The 19,094-nt window shown below is 40.5% G+C and overlaps 2 protein-coding genes across 3 annotated transcripts; both read right to left on the reverse strand.

The window, feature by feature from the left end:
• Positions 1-905: 905 nt before the first annotated feature.
• On the reverse strand, positions 906-18,680 carry gpt (glutamic--pyruvic transaminase). Of its 2 annotated transcripts, XM_083890255.1 has the most exons (12): positions 18,572-18,680; positions 13,114-13,300; positions 7,060-7,149; positions 6,748-6,856; positions 6,474-6,607; positions 5,620-5,863; positions 5,101-5,180; positions 4,882-5,018; positions 4,621-4,795; positions 2,778-2,933; positions 1,891-2,003; positions 906-1,484 (listed from the first exon to the last, which is right to left on the reverse strand). In XM_083890255.1, exons 2-12 carry the CDS (start codon positions 13,249-13,251, stop codon positions 1,394-1,396), a joined length of 1,467 nt encoding a protein of 488 aa, XP_083746381.1. In that variant the 5' UTR covers positions 13,252-13,300; positions 18,572-18,680; the 3' UTR covers positions 906-1,393. The 2 variants fall into 2 exon arrangements, with proteins under 2 accessions (XP_083746381.1, XP_083746380.1); XM_083890254.1 differs by lacking the exon at positions 18,572-18,680 and having other exon boundaries at positions 13,114-13,690.
• On the reverse strand, positions 16,910-18,217 carry fuz (fuzzy planar cell polarity protein; the record flags this gene model as incomplete). Its single annotated transcript, XM_083889297.1, has 1 exon — positions 16,910-18,217. One exon carries the CDS (start codon positions 18,215-18,217, stop codon positions 16,910-16,912), a length of 1,308 nt encoding a protein of 435 aa, XP_083745423.1.
• Positions 18,681-19,094: the final 414 nt, after the last annotated feature.

Genomic DNA, 19,094 nt, shown 5'->3' on the forward strand with positions numbered 1-19,094 from the left:
GATTGTACAATAAATATGGTCATTATTTGCAGGTCAAATGGCTGCGTATATAAAAGAACCTCTACAACTTTATCAGATTAACTGTCAATGCTTAGTTTTGAGCTTCTTCTGTTGTTTTTTTTATGGCCAAAAGGTAATTTTGTAATCAATTAATTAGACTTGAAATGTATAAGTCAAATAGTTTCTTCTTTTTCTCTTTTTATCTGATTATTATTGATTTTATTAATTGAAATCCATTTTTACCTCCATGTTTCTGAAAAAACTAAAACAATTAACCAAGACAGTGGGAATTACAAACTACAACAAGAAAGGAAAGAGCCCTCAGTTGACAAATCACATGCCTAGTCACTGGTTCATTACCAGGTGCCAATGTATATAAGTACATACATACATACATATATAATACAAATTTTGTCACAGTTTCTTCACCAATTCCAAAAATAGGCTTATTATCCCCCTTAGTCTGTCACTCATTCAAATGTAGCCATTTTGGTTAGTTCCATTCACTCCCACTGTCTATATATTTTCCAGTTTTATATGCTTATCGGTATTACAGAAACTCAGGAAGTCAGATAAGTGGCTGAGGTCACTGAGATATAAAAGATCCTACATTTTAATCAATTTAAACCTCATGCATTATTTGGACACCTTTGAAATTAACGTTTCTGTTTTTAACAGTTTCTTATTTTTGGCCCCTCCTTAAATTCTCCTTGATTAAATTAAGGCGGGATTTGATTTGAAGGCAAGATGTTAAATAATGCATTTGTGACATTTTGTGACACAGGATCTTCACGGTCAAAAGATTTGACCTACTTGTCTCCTCGATAATTCCGAACACATCTGAAAATGCCTTCCAAAATAATGAGACAAAAGATAGATGTTACATTTATTGTTGTTTAATTTATTTTCTACAAAATCATGTCTGAATAATCATGCAAATGAGACCTTCTTTTTTTTAAATATATTTCCCATCAAGTGCAGCCTACAGGAATGCAATCGTTTAACAGTTTGTACACATACATAAGGTTTGAAGCATCACATTTTCTTTTTTTCAATTGTACCTTTTCTTGAAGCTTGGCAATGACATTAACTAGACTCAGATCTACGCGACATACATCTTTCATAATCCTGACCAATACTAGATGAAGCAATAGTTTCTGCACTAAACTCATACACGTCTCTGAATTAATTTCTGGTCCGGTATGGTTCTGACACCAAACGGTGAATTGTCCAAATGAGAGAGCTGTAGAGGCTGCAGGCGTCATCACAGAGACCCCCAGAGCCACTGTAGAGAAGGCACTTGCTAGTGACAGATAAACTGTAAAATTAATGGCTAAGATTATGTTTGTGGTTCTTGACAACCTCCCTTTGTGCGCAAAGGAAAAGCAGAAATTTAAGAATACTGGAGAGTGAATTTCTGGTGGAACTCCTTGACTTTGTTCAGGAGGATCTCCAGCTTGTCCTTTGGCGGCAAGATGGTCATTCTGCATTTGGGAAAGACAAAAGGTTACATTCAGATTACCAGACTGAAGTGACTCATCTGTATCCAAAGGTCAATCCAACCTGCTACACTATGTCACACATTTTTATTCCCCGTTTATTCCATTTTGGTGCTCTATATTTGATACCCTCTCATGTATGCACTACCGTAATATTCCTATTACTGCTCTGTTCGGAGAAGCTCCTGACGGCACAGCCCTTCAAACACTCAATCTAACTCCTTTGCATTTGCTTCCCTTTTGGCTCGCCGGCTCGTTCTGGAAGGACCGGGCCCCGCCCTCACATCAGAGAAGTTGCAGCACATTTAAAAATAACTGGAGAAACTACTAGCTTTTTTTTTTTAACTATTTACTCACTTCTATTAACTGTTCTGTTCTAAATGTTCTGTACCTGAAGTGGTACGTTCCTTCCTTTTGACCAAAGCCGCTTCCAGGTACGAGACATATTCCAGTTTCTTCCAGCATCTTCATGCAGTAAAACATATCTGGCAACTGGCCCTTTTCCTGTGTGGAACGAAAATCGACAATGAACAACTGGAGCATTAATACTCAATAAATAAAATAAAACTGGACTGTTTTAAGTAGCAAGACTTTGATCAAGAATACAGCAACTTGTGTATAGCAGTTCTGCAGTAAAAACACATTACACTATTTTAATATTTGTTATTATTTTCCTTACACAGGATTTTTAATTTGCAGAAAATCTACTGTAGAAGTGGGCCAAAAATCTTGCAACAATCGTGCCATTAGGGACGATCTGAAGAGCCACTGCGATTGATCAGGTATCAGTAGGTCAAGCTTTACTCTGACCTTATCCTTTGTAAGGCTAATCAGATTCTCAGTGGACTGGCTCATCCGCCCTCCATGAAATAACTACTGAGCAGTCAACCACAGGACAGAATTGAAACCACAAGCTATTGGAAATCATTTGTCCCTTTTAGTAAACAGGGTGGTGGATTCAGAGTGCAACTGTTATTAATTAAGTTATATAACCATGCATTGCATGAGTATGAAATGGTGGTATTATGTGTTTTAACCTCTTGTCAGCCCTCGTTTTGGTTGGTTTTAGTGGAACATGAATATTAAGGGCTGTTGAAACCACGAAGAGGAACAAGTGTGTGAAATAAGTGCCTCAATAGAAAGCAATGTCTCAGTGGTAGAAAAGAAAATCTATGATAACTGTATTATTTATTTTGTTCCTTTCTTTTTTGCTGTTCCTGATCAATGTCATTTCCTTCATTTGATGAAACTTTCATAATGAGAAGGTTGAGGACTGACCCCGGCCTCTTTGATGGCTTTTTCAGGGATGGTAATGCGGGGGAAGGAGTACATGGCACCCTGCACAGGATTGCAGCTGATGCCTTGCACGGTGTTGAGAACTTGTTCGGTAAGTTTAGCCTTCTCTTCTAAGGCACTTAAGGTGGCTGTGCGTTCCTGGAAATGGGGAAGAGAAGAGAGAGATAACCCAACGAAGAAGATAAGAATCAGTAAACACTTGTCATTTCATGTGTGCTTGTGTAAGATTGGACAAAAACATACACTAAATGTAGCTGTAGGCCTGTTTTGATTTTCCTTCAGACCTTGAACTTAATCTCAGCCTCAGAAAACAGTATCAGTCACGGCAGCACACAGTAAAAAAAAAAGCTTCAACTGAAACACTGTCACTCACTTTGAGTGGAGCAGCGCTGAGCTTCGCTGAACTGCATTGTGGGTCTTTTTGCTTTGCTCGCATTACATGCTTGATTCCAAGTAGTAGCCTCAAATGTCGACCAATCGAATCACGTCATGCAAATGTTCCAGTGCCAGCCAATCGAATCACATGTGTTTAAGTCAAACACCACAGGGCACAAACAGAGCTCATGGACAAGGCTATTCTCCCTGTTGCACAACAATGGTGTAAACAGTGGACATTATGTCACCGTGAGATAAGATAAGGTCACAACAGACGAGCAAAACAAAACATTAAGAGATAAGGATTTTGCACTGAAATGCACCGACTTCTGATCCACTGATGTATGTGTATATTAGCAGCAATAGCAACTCTTGCTACGTAGTTAGCCATGACAGACACCGTTAAGCTCGACTCCAATAACAACCTGCACGACTTAAGTTATGTTATGCAAAAATGATGGCTGCACTGTATTTCAGTAACATCAAATCTTACCTCTGCCATATTGTATTGGTTTTAATTAAAATGACAGACTATATATACAGTACTTTGCAGAAGTCTTAGGCCACCATTAGATTTGTTGCTTTAGCAATGCAATAACGACAATAGAGGATAATTATTTCTATTTCACTTTACTGGAACACATCCAGAATCTTTGTATGTAGTTTTTTGTCGTTTAAAAAAAAAAGAAAAAAAAAAAAACATCCACTACAGGTGTCAAGTATTTAGCGTGATCTACCCTTACACTTGAACAATAACACAATAACACAGCTCTGTTAATACTGGAGTGGAACCTTAATTAATGTTACTGGTAAATCCTGTGTTTGTCCTTCTATTTCATTAAAGACATATCTGCTGTAAAAGATGTCTATTACGCCAGGTTTATTCAAGACATGCTTGAGCAATACATACATGTTGCATGAGTTAAACTCATTGACAGCTCGCTAATATATAAGACCAGCTTTAAGTCGCATCACTTTCCAAATTCACATGATCACAGAATTTGACAGATGCCTGAAACGTTTGCACAGTTCTGTATATACATATATATATATTAAATAATAAATCAAAGGTTCTCCCTTACATTTTTCCAGGCTCCTAAGTTCCATGCGATAGAGTCTGAATAATTCATAAGTTGTCCAATTAAAAGCAGCTGATATTAGCCTTTAATTGATATCAGTGTTTATGTTTGCTCGTATGCTTTTGTTTCCCGAAATATACTGTGTATAAGTGTGACCATATGAATCCACATGGGTTTTAATAGGAAAACAAAACAAATGGCAAGATTCCTTTAAAGTTGAAAAATTGTGAAAACGATTGGTTGTTTTCTCTTCCCTTATGTATTCCATCGGACAAAATAACAAAATATTACTGAGAAAATGTAATAGTCAAAGGCAGTGTACTGACTGTGAACGGAGAATAAAGGGTCTTGGGAGAGTGTAAATGATGCACCTTGATGAATTTGTCATATGAAGGCTCCCCGGGCTGAGGAGGGTTGACCACCAGGTCCATTAAAGCCTGACCAGGAACAGGAGAACACAGACGGACCGAAACCAGTTTAGACAGCTGGGCCTTCACCTCATCGTCCATGTTGATGATCTCCATGTAGCCTCCACGGAAACCACACCTAAGACGAGTACGAAAACAAGACGTGACTGAGTAGCACTTAAAAAAAGTATTAAGTTCCTGCATAGAACTGTGCTGATGACTTACTCTCCCATGTAACACTTGGAGGTCGAGTGGAAGGATACCAGTTCCACTGTGTTTGAGTATTCTGGACCCATCTCATACAGAACCTTCTTAAAAGAGTGGAACTTACAACCATCAGCATAGACATTATCCTGGTACACCTGGGAGATGGAGACAGAGTGAGACATATTATGGGATGGAAATGAACAATAAAGTAGGCAGATGTGAAAGGAGAAGCAGTACCTCATCAGCCAGAAGGAAGAGGCGTTCCTTTGCTGCAAATCGGATCACATCTTCAATACACTCTCTGCTCTGGACCTGACCTGTGAAAAAAGGAGGCTCATTAAGGAGAAGGGATTGAAATGGTGATTTACTGCTGACTTGTGTTCCTTTGCTGCCATCTAGTGGCTCCTCTTTGTCGGGCCTTAAAATATAAGGCCCGACTATTACACAGTATGTGAGGATATTTTGGAAAGACAAAAAAAATGTGTTTTTTCAGCAGATCTCAAATTGAAAGAGATATTTTGACAATGTATTTTGCACATGGGAAGGTTTTTCAAAGGTTACTGTCACATTTTCACAACTTCATTAACTTACTTTCATCAGAGGGAATTGTAGCTCTGATGTGAGATATCCAGACAAAAGAACTTAAAATTAACTTTAGACAGAGGGGATTTTAAGTGTGTGCTTTTACACTGTCCTAAAACTAAAAGACATAATGATGTACACCAATATTAACATAATTAAGCATGACCTATTTACCTGTGGGATTTCCAGGGTTGATGATGCATAGAGCTCTCGGGTTGCAGTGTTCCCGCGCTTCATCCAGGGAGCGCTGCAGCTCATTGATGTCTAGACTCCAGCAATTTTCCTCATTAAGGTAATAGTTGATCTGCACAGCACCAAGTTCAGCCAGTGCAGCGGAATACAGCGGGTACTGAGGAATGGAGATCATGACACCAGTGCAGCTTGCACCCTCACCGCACACCAGCAGCTTCAACATGGTCTGAAGGGGCAACACAGGGGATTAGATACTGTACATGTTACAGCTGAGCAACATGGTAAAAGAAAAGCATTATGTGATTAACTTCACTTTTTATGTGACTGAGATATGATTCATTTCTGTGTCTGTAAACAGTTGAAACAAACTGGAACTGCTTCAAAAACAAGTAGCTGAACATTGTGACCTTCAGCATCATGAGCTCTCACAGTCATTTTTTTGGAATGTTTTATTTTGTATCACTATTTTCTCACTGAAAGCACGACAAGTATGATTGTGTTACATTCAAACTGCTTTCGCTTGTTTCGTGTGTTTGCCCTGACTTGATATTCATTTTGAAATGTGTTATATTGTTGTTGTTATTATTATTCTAATAAACGGTACATTTGAACACGTCTGTACAAAAAGTTCAAAAGGAAATTCATGCTGCTACGCCTCTGCTGCAAACTATCCGAGTGAAATGTAAACACTTGGGCCTCAGTGACCGCTCATATTTTGTCAAGGTCAGTTACATAAAAATTTGAGGCAACCTCCTTCTTTACAACAGGGGGCTATATGTTGATGAGACATTTCTAAAGCATCAACATCAGAAAGTCAAAAGGAAGGTTTTCTGTACCACAATGCCGTCACTGGCCCCTGTGGTGAGGTAGATGTTGTCTGGGTCGCAGGGCACACCACCATCCCTCCGCTCAATGTAGCGGGCCACATCCTCTCGCACTGAGTTTATGCCTTGACTGGCACTGTAGGATCCTGAGGGCGAAGCATACGGAGACACATGAAGTTTCTTTGACCTTGGTATACGATAAGGCTTTAATGTGACAAGTACATATAGGGGATATAAAAAGACGGAATGACGCCAGAGTTATGTTGACCAACATGCTTATACATACCCATACTGTTCCCTCCACATGACTGCAAAATGCGGCGTGCTCTATTTTTGGCGTCCTCTGGGAATGTGCCGTCATTCAGTAGTTCAGGGTAGGAGCACAGTGCCAGCACCTTTTAAACAAAAGGACTCATGAAATAAAGAATCAAAAGGGACATTGTATCACATCCTGCACCGATTACAGGAAGGAAAAAAAAGCAAAACTGATTGATAACTTATCAAAGAAAGACAGGAGATCACTCATTAAAACATTCAGAAGTCAGAGGGGAGGATCTATTTTTGGACGAGAGGTTGAAAGAAGGGATTAGGAGCAGACCTGTCGGAAGAAAGTGATTGGCTGTTGTCCCATAGCATGTGCGTCACCGATATTGGCCTTGATGACCTCAGCAAATGGTTTCTTCATACCCTGCAAAATATTAACACAACACATAATGATTAGATAAAAATGCATTATACTGGGCAGTAATTCAATAATATATATCAGGATATTATTTGTTTGTGGTGGCTATTTTCTCTCTCTGAATGTGACACTGTAATCATGACTATTAACAGACTGATTTGAAGCTTCTTTTTTTTTTAAAGTTAAAAAGTTTTTGGTCATGTCACCCAGCCCTACTTCGCACTTTTCTGCATTTTATAGTGACTGTACATTACCAGGCCTGATGCAAAAGTCAAAAATTAACTTGGGTTGCTTTCAGCACTAAAACATTTCTCAACATAACAGCCTGAGAGCCAAGCTCTGTGCTGTGGTTAGTGGTTTGCAGATTAATTGACTACATTAAAGCAGTCATTTTCCTGCAATTCAAATTCAAGTAAACACTGAAAAACGACATAGTCAAATGTTGTAAGTTTAAACGGCTTTTTTGTCGTTTGGATATTGTGTATCTTGCTGTAAGGGTCTAACGTTGACACATTTGCATTTTTTTCTGCTGCTTCAGGGTTACGCACATCCTTAAAGTCCTTCCAGTAACAACATCAACGCAGGAAGTCTGTTTCACTATTATTAAGGAAAACCACATGAAGAGTCAGCATTTCTCACACACTTACTGAAACTGATACCAAAGTGAAGTAAAATATAAATTTTCATGCAAACACATCTCATCTCATCTGCACTGCAACAGCGACAGAAAACATGATCTGGACACCAATACAACAACATGTCAACAACCCCCTTTAGTGTAGGGTGACAACAAAGCAGAAATAATTGGAACACAAAACCAAAATCCAGGTGTCGTTTACTTTCTTCAAGGGCAACAATATTACATTTTATAAAAACTATCTTGTGTACAGCTGTGATAACTGATGGAGGACAAACAGTCAAGCAGGCAGAGAAACACAGGCTCACAAGGACGCACAGACACATGCTGTTAACACCAGATGTTTGGAACAGCATGACTGTGAAAAAAAACAAAAACACCACAAAGTTCAACCCCACACTCACACCCTGTGATAATCAAAACAGGCTGTTTGTTTGATTTGCCCAATCCACTTCAGATTTGGACATCCGAGTGCAGCTCTCTCATTGGTCACACAGAGGAGGCGTCTCTGTGTCTGGACCAATAGAATTATAGGAGGTGGGAGCCGAATCCCTGAGGTTTTAAGTGCCACCCATTCATGATGTGGATCTCAAAGAAACTGAGTTGACCTATGCTCCTGAGAACTGGCAAGAAAGGGACTATGCTTTTTGTCCTCCATCACTGATAAATATTCCTGCAAACAAAGTTGAAGTGCTTTTGTAAGGAGGCCCAGAGCTCTCTGTGTAAAGTTCAGTCAATGTTTATGTTAACTTTGAGGAATCACAGCAAAGACTGATCAATAGAAAGAAAGAAAAAACACTTGTAAATACCTCTGAACCCATACTTTTGTTTAAAAGGCTCATAATTCTCAGCCGTTCATCACCAGTAACATCCAACATATAAATGCAAACTCAGTCTGCACCGAACATGTTTTCTGAGATTTGCAGATTGCGTTTCATTCTGGCAGAATACATGGAAAGAACCTGAAACTTGTGGGACACTGGCTCTCAACTAGCTGCTCACAAGGAATAAACAAAGCCCACAATGTAATAACTGCATGAGTGAGGCCTTTATTTGTGTAGTTGGTAATTAGTGGACTCATTTGGCCGAAACTGGGACAAACCTGCATTCGTGCCTGTTGGGAAAGGCTCTAAAAACATTATCTTTAGTATCAGTTGATAAAAAGTGAGAACACTGCCAGTCTTGTACTGTTAGTGGAGAGGAAATAAAAACCCATCTCACATTGTAAATAAAAGGTGTGTAGGAAACTAGAGCAGGGGATCAGAGTGAGCATGTGTTTAACTCCCAGACAAAAGGAAGAATACCACTGTGACCCGTTTCTCAAAGTAACCCAACCCCATCCAACAATTTAGATAAGTAGTAGGTTATAAAATGAAGCACAATGTGTTTTTGACTAAACCTTGGGACATTGTAAAAGCACAGTTCCTCCCTTTGAAGACTCTTGGTCTGGTGAGAGGACTGGAGTTCATTCCTTTCAGGACATTTTTTTGCATTCTGGCTTGGTGTTGCACCATTAAAAAAACTGGCAGTGGGAACATGTGCAGTTTAATAAATTCCAGTGCTTCTACTGTCTTTTAGAGGGAAATGTGATCGATAAACATGGAGTTGGATTGCAAAATCCATGGAAAGATTGTTAGACTTTTGTTAGAATTGTTAAGACATGCACAGCTCATTAAATGCTAAGGTTTTAAGACCCTCCCACCTCTGACATACCTCGTGTCTATTGTCTCTTTTAGACTCTTATGCCTATTTTAAGTTGCTTTGCAGCTATGGTAGATGTTGCCATGATTGGAATAGAGCCTTAAGGAATGTGTGCTCCTCCTTGAATATTTCCACATTGATACATGTAAAGAATCAATGCTATGAAATATCACAGTTTTTTATGGCAAATACAATTTTGCTATGTTACCTTTTCAGTATATGCTTGAGTGTTAAAAATGGAATCTGACACCTCTGCGATAGTTCTCAGTTTTCCAGTGTGCATTTTCAAGAGTGTCATTTGACCTTGGGATGCAAATGGACAGCTGAACCCTTGCAAGAGCAGCTGAGTCATATTCACAATGTGACTCAAGTGAAACCAATGAAACCAAGTGGGCCCACGGTTGGTGTAGTGGTTAGCACTCTCGCCTTTGCAGGAAACCCCAGTTGGAACAAGGGCCTTTCTGCAGGGAGTTTGCATGTTCTCCCCGTGTGTGCGTGGGTTTACTTCGGGTTCTCCGACTTCCTCCCACAGTTCGAAAAAAAAAAAACATGCAATGTATGTATGAATGATGGTGGTCGGAGGGGCCGTTTTGGCGCACACTGGCAGCCACGCTTCCGTCGGTCTGCTCCAGAGCAGCTGTGGCTACACGTAGCTTACCACCACCAGTGAGAATGTGTTAATTAATAATGGGTAAATTGTAAAGCCCTCTAGAAATACAATGAAGAATAATAATAATAATAACCATAGACTGTGTCTCTGCGCTGGATTACATAATAAATCTAAAACACATTATTAGCCAAGAGGTTCAATGTCTTCCAGAGAAACCAAGCGAGTCTAGTTGCCTATTATCTACACTGGCTGAATATGACTGCAATCATCTTTCAAGTTGATGATTTATTCATTGACCCCATAAACAGTGAAGAAAATAAAACAGTTATCTGAAGAGGACAATCACATTCAAATATACAATGGGTTAGAACAAGAGAATATGAAATCTTTGGTGCAAGTGAACCATTTGTTTAAAAAGGTCACTACTGTCATTACAGCAGCTGCCTTGCTCACATCACTATGCCTTTCACCTGTGCAAGAACCTGTTCATATACCCCTTCCTAAGCAAAGCACTCAAGAGACGACAGTTTTCACACCAGACTGCACTCAGTACACTAACAGCTGGTTGCCACATCACCATACGCAGAACTCGCAAAAACAGGAATGCACGAATGATGTTCATTTACAGTGTCAATAACTTGGGAGCAGGGACCAATAATATATTTGGTATGAAGCCAAAGCAATGCTCAAGAGCAAAACAGAAAGTCTTTATTTTCATTTTAGGACAACGATAACTATATTGCGCTTTTCTGGAAATGTAAAACAAATCTAGAATTGCTGACAGATAAGCCACAGTAGACAGCCTGGTTCTTCAGAATCCCTCTTACTAGCTGCAATTAAAAAACAGGTGAGAATAACTTTGGGTTCGAAAAAAACAAGACAGAGAGATGATGAAATGTGTGGTTATAGCACATTATCTGTATCCAAATCGTCTGACAAGATCAACCTCCTCAGGAATTACTAACAGACGGACTCTGACACCAAGCTGTTTCAGCAATTTCACAAGTAAAACAACAACATGTTTCTTTTGGGCTAGTGTTTAAATGGTAACCGTGAGAACAGGAGAGAAAGGCTGCCCATTTGCAAATATGAAAAAGATATGATGATGAGATACTAACATTCTATTGTCCCCGAGAGGATTTTGTTCTGAGGCTCTTTGTATGAACTGCGATGCTCCCTTCAAAGAGCATATAAATACGGCTGTGACCTAGTTAGATAAATAATGAATTTTGAAGAATTAAATCAAGACTTTCAGGCTCTGAATCGTCTGCAGGAAGGTAATAGTTGGAAGTTTTCAGGACATGAGGATGGATCTGCCAGTATCATCTACACACTCTTGAGTACAGGCTGCTCATACACTGTTGTTCTTCGATGCCACTGAGGCACAGTGGACGGATTCATACTGGAACAGCACAAGCATTCATCAGCAGAAAATGCACAGAGCGCTATTTTAATAGAGTCAAAATAAACACGTCACTGTAAATTTTTAGAGATGGATTTACATTTGAAGGATAAACAGATTCAAGTTGGAATACAGTCAAATTATTCTTACACTGAATTGCACTTTGAAGATTTAAATTCCTCAAAATGACAATAGGTGAAAGTAAAAGTTAAGGTTCTTCCAAAGTTTTTCCTTTTCTTCACTGTTGTTAGATACAATTTTGCCCAGTCGACTGTTACCAGTGTTACAAAGCAACACATTAGAGTAGTTGGATTGACACAAGTAACCCAACACAATAGGTCGCAAGGTAATTCCTCCGTTATTTAGTCATGTTTTTCAAAAAAAGAATGTATTCCTTTTTGCCACAAGTCCATTTTTATTTATCTCATATACTTTTTTAGCCGGCAGACACCTGACTGCGTGCTGTGGTTGTATCACTGTGCACAGCTCAGCGAGCAAGACGGGCAGAGTAAAGTCTGCATACGTATTTGGCATTACTCTCCATATGTTATAAGTAACATCACAGTAAAATGTCGACCTGTGAAGAACCACCTGCAAGCTAAAAGAAATCTCTATAGTGAACCACTGGCAGCGAGACAGTGTCAGTGTCTGTCATTCCTGATATTAGTTTATAGACTTAGGATACATCTACAGTACTCCATTCTGATTACATATGGTGTTTACAAACTAAAATGATCTGCATCCAGATGAGAATTTCATACCAGGAGAAACCCAAGTCCACACCAATACACCTCAAGAAGTACATTGTGTGACTATTCAGGCATACTAAGCGTGCATATTCTAGTTTTAACTGGATGTTAATCATCTCCCCTGCAGTTGTTTGCTTTGTTTCAGAAAGTGTAACTAAATGAGAAACAGCACTGTTCCTGTAAGTAAGAGGAGGGACTTCTGTTAGTGATAAAATGTTAATGCAGCTTTTCAGTCACAACTGGTACTCCAGTCAGGACATTAATGCAGGTCACTGCATCATCACTCAAAAGTCTAAATTTTTTCAGATGAAAACGGAGCCTGTGGCAGTTTTTAATTTCTCAATTTCCAGGACTCTGCAATGATCTCAACATAATTGATGGTATGCCTAACTCTTGAGCAAAATTAACTAATATGGAGGGAGCCTAACAGACTATGGGCCAGACTTGGTCCTTTAATGATGGCAGAGATATTAGATTTAAAATTGACTTTGAATATAAAACAACATGCACAAGGAGGTTTTATTTTTTGGTAGCACATAATTACTCTAACAAGTTACTTTTCTCAAGGGGTAAATCTGCTGAAATCAGGATTTACTGATATGTGATGCCAATGTCATTTATTTTCTTTATTCCCGTTATTTGATAAAACAATTTAATAATCGCAAATCATACCAACAACATTGCTCAATGTAAGTAGAAAAATACTAATATAGTCTGCTTCTATTATGGATACAGGAGTTTGTCAAACTTTTAGACTAAACTAATGCAAAACAAATCATAGGTTGTAATTCTATTGGTAAGTAACACATTGCATTGGAAAAGTAACGTTGCCCAATAGTATGTGATGAAAGAAAGCTATTATAGCACAAACCTCAGAGAGCTCCTTCTCCAGCTCCACGGCCCGCTGCACGATGGGCCCCCGCACGGCGTACTCCACTTTCTTCACCGTGGGGTTCATGGTGTCGATGGTCAACACCTTGGGCCGGGACACCACTCCATTTTCGGACATTTTCTCTTGAGGCAGTCCACGTCGCGTTTCACTCAGACTCGATAAGGCTCTGCCGGGAGAGGAGGGGTACAGAGAGGGAGAGGTGAGTGAGCGGACCCCGGGATTACTGCCGGGCCGCTGGGCACCCGATTCGAGTCGCCCCCGGCTTAAAAGCAGGAGCTTTCTCGGGGACAGCAGCTGCATTCGTGAAGCTGACATGTTGCGGACTCTTCTTCTTCTTCTAACTTGAGCAACTCTGGGAAAACTTATGACACCAACGCCGGTTGCTTCAGACGAAAAAAAAAAAAAAAGTTGTGCAAATGGAGTCAACAGCGCTCTCCTAAAGAGACTCCGACCTTTGAACCGCACACTGAGCTGATAAGGCTGCCGAGACTTCCACTAAACTGCTGGCTCTTTTCCCTAGCTGCGTCCACTGAGTCAATCTTTCACTGTGAAGTTTTTGGGGGTACGTTTCCTGCACACATGGCAACGTAACGGCCAGTGAGCGTATTCCTTTCTCTCCCTCCCTTCATGTGCTCATCATCCCACCCCCTCTCCTCCGTTACTCTACACACCGTGGGGCCGTCGGTCGGGCTCGGTTCTCCGGTTACTGAGCCTAAAGGGTCGGGACTTTGGCGGTGACCCAGTGAGATAGAAGCGGATACACCGGTGCAAGCGTCCAACTTTTGCAGTCACCGCGCCTCACTTTTTGTCCCGAAGACTGTGTGCGCGCGGTTAGGGAATAGGGAGGAGACTTGGATGGAGACTGGGTGATGCACGCTCCTCCTACAAGAAACTATGAAGGAGAGAAAGAAGGAAAATAGTATGTGGGTCCACAGACACTTGTAATGTGTGATAACCAGGCTAAGGAAACATTGGCCAAGGAGAGGATATGAGGGATATGTGGCTGTTAATGAAGTTAAAGAGATGGGATGAGGCTCTCCTAACTACACTGTGATTGGGGGGCATTGTGGATTAGCCAACTATTTGGAAATTATAGGAAAACACTGTGTCAGTGTGGATGAGAGACAATTAAACAACATCAAAAGAGAACAGTTGTGTATTAAAACTGTCTGACCTGGGGCGTTCATGTTTTTCCAAGAAATCAATCTTCCTCTATTTTTGTATTAACAAACTTCTGTACATGTGACACCTGTCCTGGGAGAGGGACCGGTTTCTCTCATTCCTCCCCCTTGTACTAGGGTTATTGTGGAGTTTTTCCTCACTCAGTGCGAGGGTCTAAGGATAGAGGATGCCACCTACTGCACAGACTGTAAATCTCTGTAAACTGTGTGTGTGAGATGTTGGACTATATATATATATATATACAACTGAAATTGAAGGCAGTTGTGGCATTTCTTCATGTAAGAGTATAAAGTGACAGGACCTACTGCTGGAGGGCAGTATTATACCAATCAGCACTACTGTCAGATATTAATCATATTATTAGAAAGACTTTGAACTGTTGAAGGACATAGGACTCATGAGAGACAGACACTTTATTAGGTACACAAGACGACTAGTCACGATAGTCTTTTGAAAACCTTTGCTGTTGCCTATCTATCAATTCAAATCAGTCTGGTTATTCTCCTCTGACCCCAACAAGGTCATCATCAAGTCATTTCTATCCAAATAACTTTTGCTTCTTTGTAAATGTTACAAATGGTTGTACATAGATCAACAGTTTGTGAACTACTCAACTACCCAACCTGCCTGTAAATATTTGCCTTAACAAGAGGGTGAACCGATGTACCTAATAAAGTGGCCAGTGAGTGGGGATGTACTTTATTAATCCCAAGATCCCAATTTTCTTTCACAGCAACGTAGAATCAGGCACATAAAAGACTAAAAAAAGGAGAAAAATATGAAGAATAAAAATGCAAAACATGAGCACGATCATAAAATGCATGTAAAATAAGATCAAATATGAGAACATATCAACGCAAATAATAGTGTCTATAATCTGTGCAATGAAATACAGGTGAAGATATTTGGGATGCATGACAATGAAATAGGAAGTCATACTATATAATAATATATAATTACGAGTGAAATAAGTCAAATCTGAGATAAAAAGTCACGATCATCAGATAGTTACCTAAATTGTGAGATGTCAACATATAAGCCTCAACTGTACCATGACTTAAGTTCTCACAATTCCTACTTAATCCATTTTCTTTGCTACTGTTATGGAATTACATTGTATAACTTTAATGCTTTCATTATCAAGGCTTTAATTTCCTTATTTCACGATGAATTTAAAATAAATCAAATAATTAAAAAAAATGTCTCCACAGTGCACGTGATGGAAACAGGGATTAGGAACTACTTACTGGGATGTTACCGATCCTCAGTGTGACTTTCAGTGAAACTCTGCCTTCACACTGATAAGTGAGAGAGCAACAGGATTCCTTGAAAATAATAGCAGAGATATAAACAGATCAAAACACAGCATTAAATACAAGGTGTATTCATTCAGTTCTGGTGTCTGTTTGGCCAATAGCCAATGCTACTGTTATATCATTATCAGTAAATATGAGCTAATTCCAAGCAGATACTTTGAGGCTTTTTTTCAGCCCTTTTATCAGTCTACTTTATACACTATCCAATATGTGTATATATATTTTGTCAGCAATATAAACAAAAAAATATGAGACATATACCATCTTTCATTGACAAGTACAAATATATAACAACTAAGCAGACATTCATTTCCGTGGTTTATTCATCATATTTGCAAAGAAACATTCACCAGTAGAGTGCAAACTATCAGTGTCATATTATCAGTAAAGTCAAATGTGATTAAAACAATAAATACATGATAGAAAGTAACACACCACATCTTAGGCTTAGGGATGCACAGTATTATCAGCCGATATTGGCTTTAAAATGTATCGTCAGATCCCAACAAACACGACAAGACAGGCAAAATGTCTTAAAATGACTGAAACACTAGTCTGTAGCGCTGCTACCTCCTTGACCTCTATGCAGGCACCCTCGCCAACTATTCGTTTGTTCATCTATATTTGTTTCAATGGAGAAATCTACATCTGCTGCAACATGAGTAGATCAAATGTGTTAATTTCACTGCAGAACTGTATATAGTATACTGTATATCGGTATCAGTTATCGACCCAAGTTCTCCAATAAATGAGATATTGACAGTCCAATATTGTCATCACTAATATGATGTATGTTGTGAAGACACCGTTCAAAATGTTAAAAAGGCAAACAGCAGGCACATTTCGTTTTTCTCCTTTCTCCCACTGTGACTGTGAACAGCCTATAAGTCAGTGAAAATAAATGAAATAGTGTCTTGTCGCCAACAAGCAAATCAAAGCTGAAAGAAAGAAACTTATCTTGTTGTGAAATGAGCTTTGGCAGTAGAGTTAAATGCCTGGTGATATTAACAGTGATGTCTCTGTTTATTGAACTACTTTTATGAGTGGACTTTTTATAAATTGTAGGAAATTGCATCTCTCTGTAATAGATCTGTTTTTCAATGTGCAATTTTATATATTTGGAATAGTCAGCAAAAAAAATATGAGGAAAAACAATATCAGCAGTGTATTCAAATCACAAGTGAATAGCTTGTTACCTGTTTGAGGATTTATTATGGGGTCAAATGTGGTAGATTAGTAGGTTACCCTAGATTGAGATGTTATAGCAAAGTAAACACTTAAAACCCAGTGGCTGTGACGATATCGGAGAGGGTCTGTGTGGCTGCTGTTCGCAGTGCAAAGGTGGGAACTGAGAGTGGCATAACCAGGAAGAGCTGGTGCTGAGCTGTCTGAAGTCCATAGGTTTTGCACTCCTCTGTAACTAGGTAACACTGTAGTGGTTGGTGTGTGAATCCAACGACAAAGTCTTCAGTGTTGCCTTTCTGAGTCCTCTCCTCCGGGGAGACACACAGTGTCTCTTCCTGGCTGAAGTAGCGTGTCATGCTGAAGCTGTAGAAGAGCTTCAGCAGCTCCCAACAGCGGGCCTTGGAAGGTAAAGGAGGGTCGCTGAGCAGATGACTGGTGGGAGTCCGCACACACGAGACTGACCGACGTGTTTCACGATTGATGAGAAGAAGTGCCAACATGTCAGGGCGCAGGGATATAGATGCAGGTAAGCAGCGTTCTCCAACAGCCAGGCAGTCTCTCAGAGTCTCCACCAGTGGTGACCAAAAACGACCCACCAGTCCACTTTCAGCTCTGTGGAGAGAAGGAGTGGGACCACACAGCACACATACATCTGCACCAGGAAGCAGATGGAAACGGAGGAGGCGATGAGCAACTGTGGGGCTGCCATGAGGAAGGAAAACCGGGTAATCACAAGATGCTGATCCTGAGGCTGAGAGGGACCGCATCAGTGCAGAGAGCAGCACTACTTCCTGCGGTGCCAAGCGCCACCACTTCTCAGTGGCTGCCGCTATTCTCCCGTGAACAAGGAGGCAACCAAACTCACTGTCTGCAGCCTGAGCAAATCCATCCACAGCCTCCTGAACAAGAGTGGGGTTGGGGGGAAGAAGTGAATCAGCACAGTGTGTCAGGTTACCCAGGAAGCCTTCATGCCTCTCCTCCAACAGCTGATCGATGAGGCTGAAGCAGGAGCGCAGGTCTCTCTTTAGCCTCTCCACATTCCTCATGTTGGCCAGCTCATCCTGCCCCAATACCAGCACCATGCAGTTCCACACATTCTCCAGGAGGCGCTGCAAACGAACCTCTTCCTCTTTGCTGCTGCTGCCTGCACCGCCCGGTCCACCTCCACTCACAGCAATGAGCATAACACTTTCCTGAAAAACCCGCCACACCACCTTTCCCCCGCCTTCAGTCTCACAACAGGACAACACCACACTCTGTCCACCGCCGAACATGTGAACGCCATTCAGGGAGCCAATGACAGAGAAAGGCAGCTGTCTGGAAGCTCCCCTCGTGAAAAGAGGAACCCCGCTACTGGCTGTGAGACAGAGGAGCTGAGTGGATCCGTCCTGAAGCATCATTGTAGCGTTTAGCTAGCTGCGTGCTTCCCAAACTCCTTCTCTTCAACGGACGCTTTTCAACGCCTGCAGAATATTAAACCTGTCGACAAAGCTACAAAGTAAAAATAAAAAACCTCACCAGCAAGCCGCTAACAGCTCAAGCTGACCCGGCAGTTTTACATCATGTCACCTCTGTGAGCAATTAGCATCATGCGCCGTTAAACCACTTCTGGTTGAAACTGGTCGTCACAAGGACAAAGACACAATATATCATGCAGCATGCCTAGCTATCACGACCGGACTGCGCAGTCACTCACACACACGCTCGGCTCGCTTTTGTCGCGTTTAACATGCTAGTTTAACAAAACAAGTTACCGTCGTTTCCACAGTAACGTTGTCCCATGATGATTTCCTTAGACCGGCGGCGAGGCGAGGACGCTGTCATTCGGCTGGCCGAGGCTCAGTTTTCACACACGAGCTTCCGTGAATCCACCGCAGAGGCGAGAAAACAACACTGACCTGAGATCTGTCCACAAAGCTCGTGGAAGCGCTGCAGTTCATTGCTTGTTTATGTGGATCCGGCTTTTACTTCTCGCGAGAGTGGAACCAATCCTCATTCTGATGCCACACTACTGATTATTGCTGTATTGTCAAGTGATGCTGTTGAATTGGTGCCTTTCTCAAGTAACACGTGTACAACTATGATGTAAATGAAATTATATTATTAAATAGTAAGAATGAATATACAAGCAAATACATTTTGAACAATAATACAGATTCAAACGTAAAATGTTTTATTTTCATAGGTTTTGAGTTCATTGTATTCCAAGAAAGACATTTCATTGCCCTTTCTTGTATCCTCCAATAATGAATTCTATGTTGTTTTTAGCTTGTGGAT

The sequence above is a fragment of the Microchirus variegatus genome (genome assembly GCF_963457635.1).
Source record: "Microchirus variegatus genome assembly, chromosome: 5".
In the NCBI taxonomy this organism is placed as follows: Eukaryota; Metazoa; Chordata; class Actinopteri; order Pleuronectiformes; family Soleidae; genus Microchirus; species Microchirus variegatus.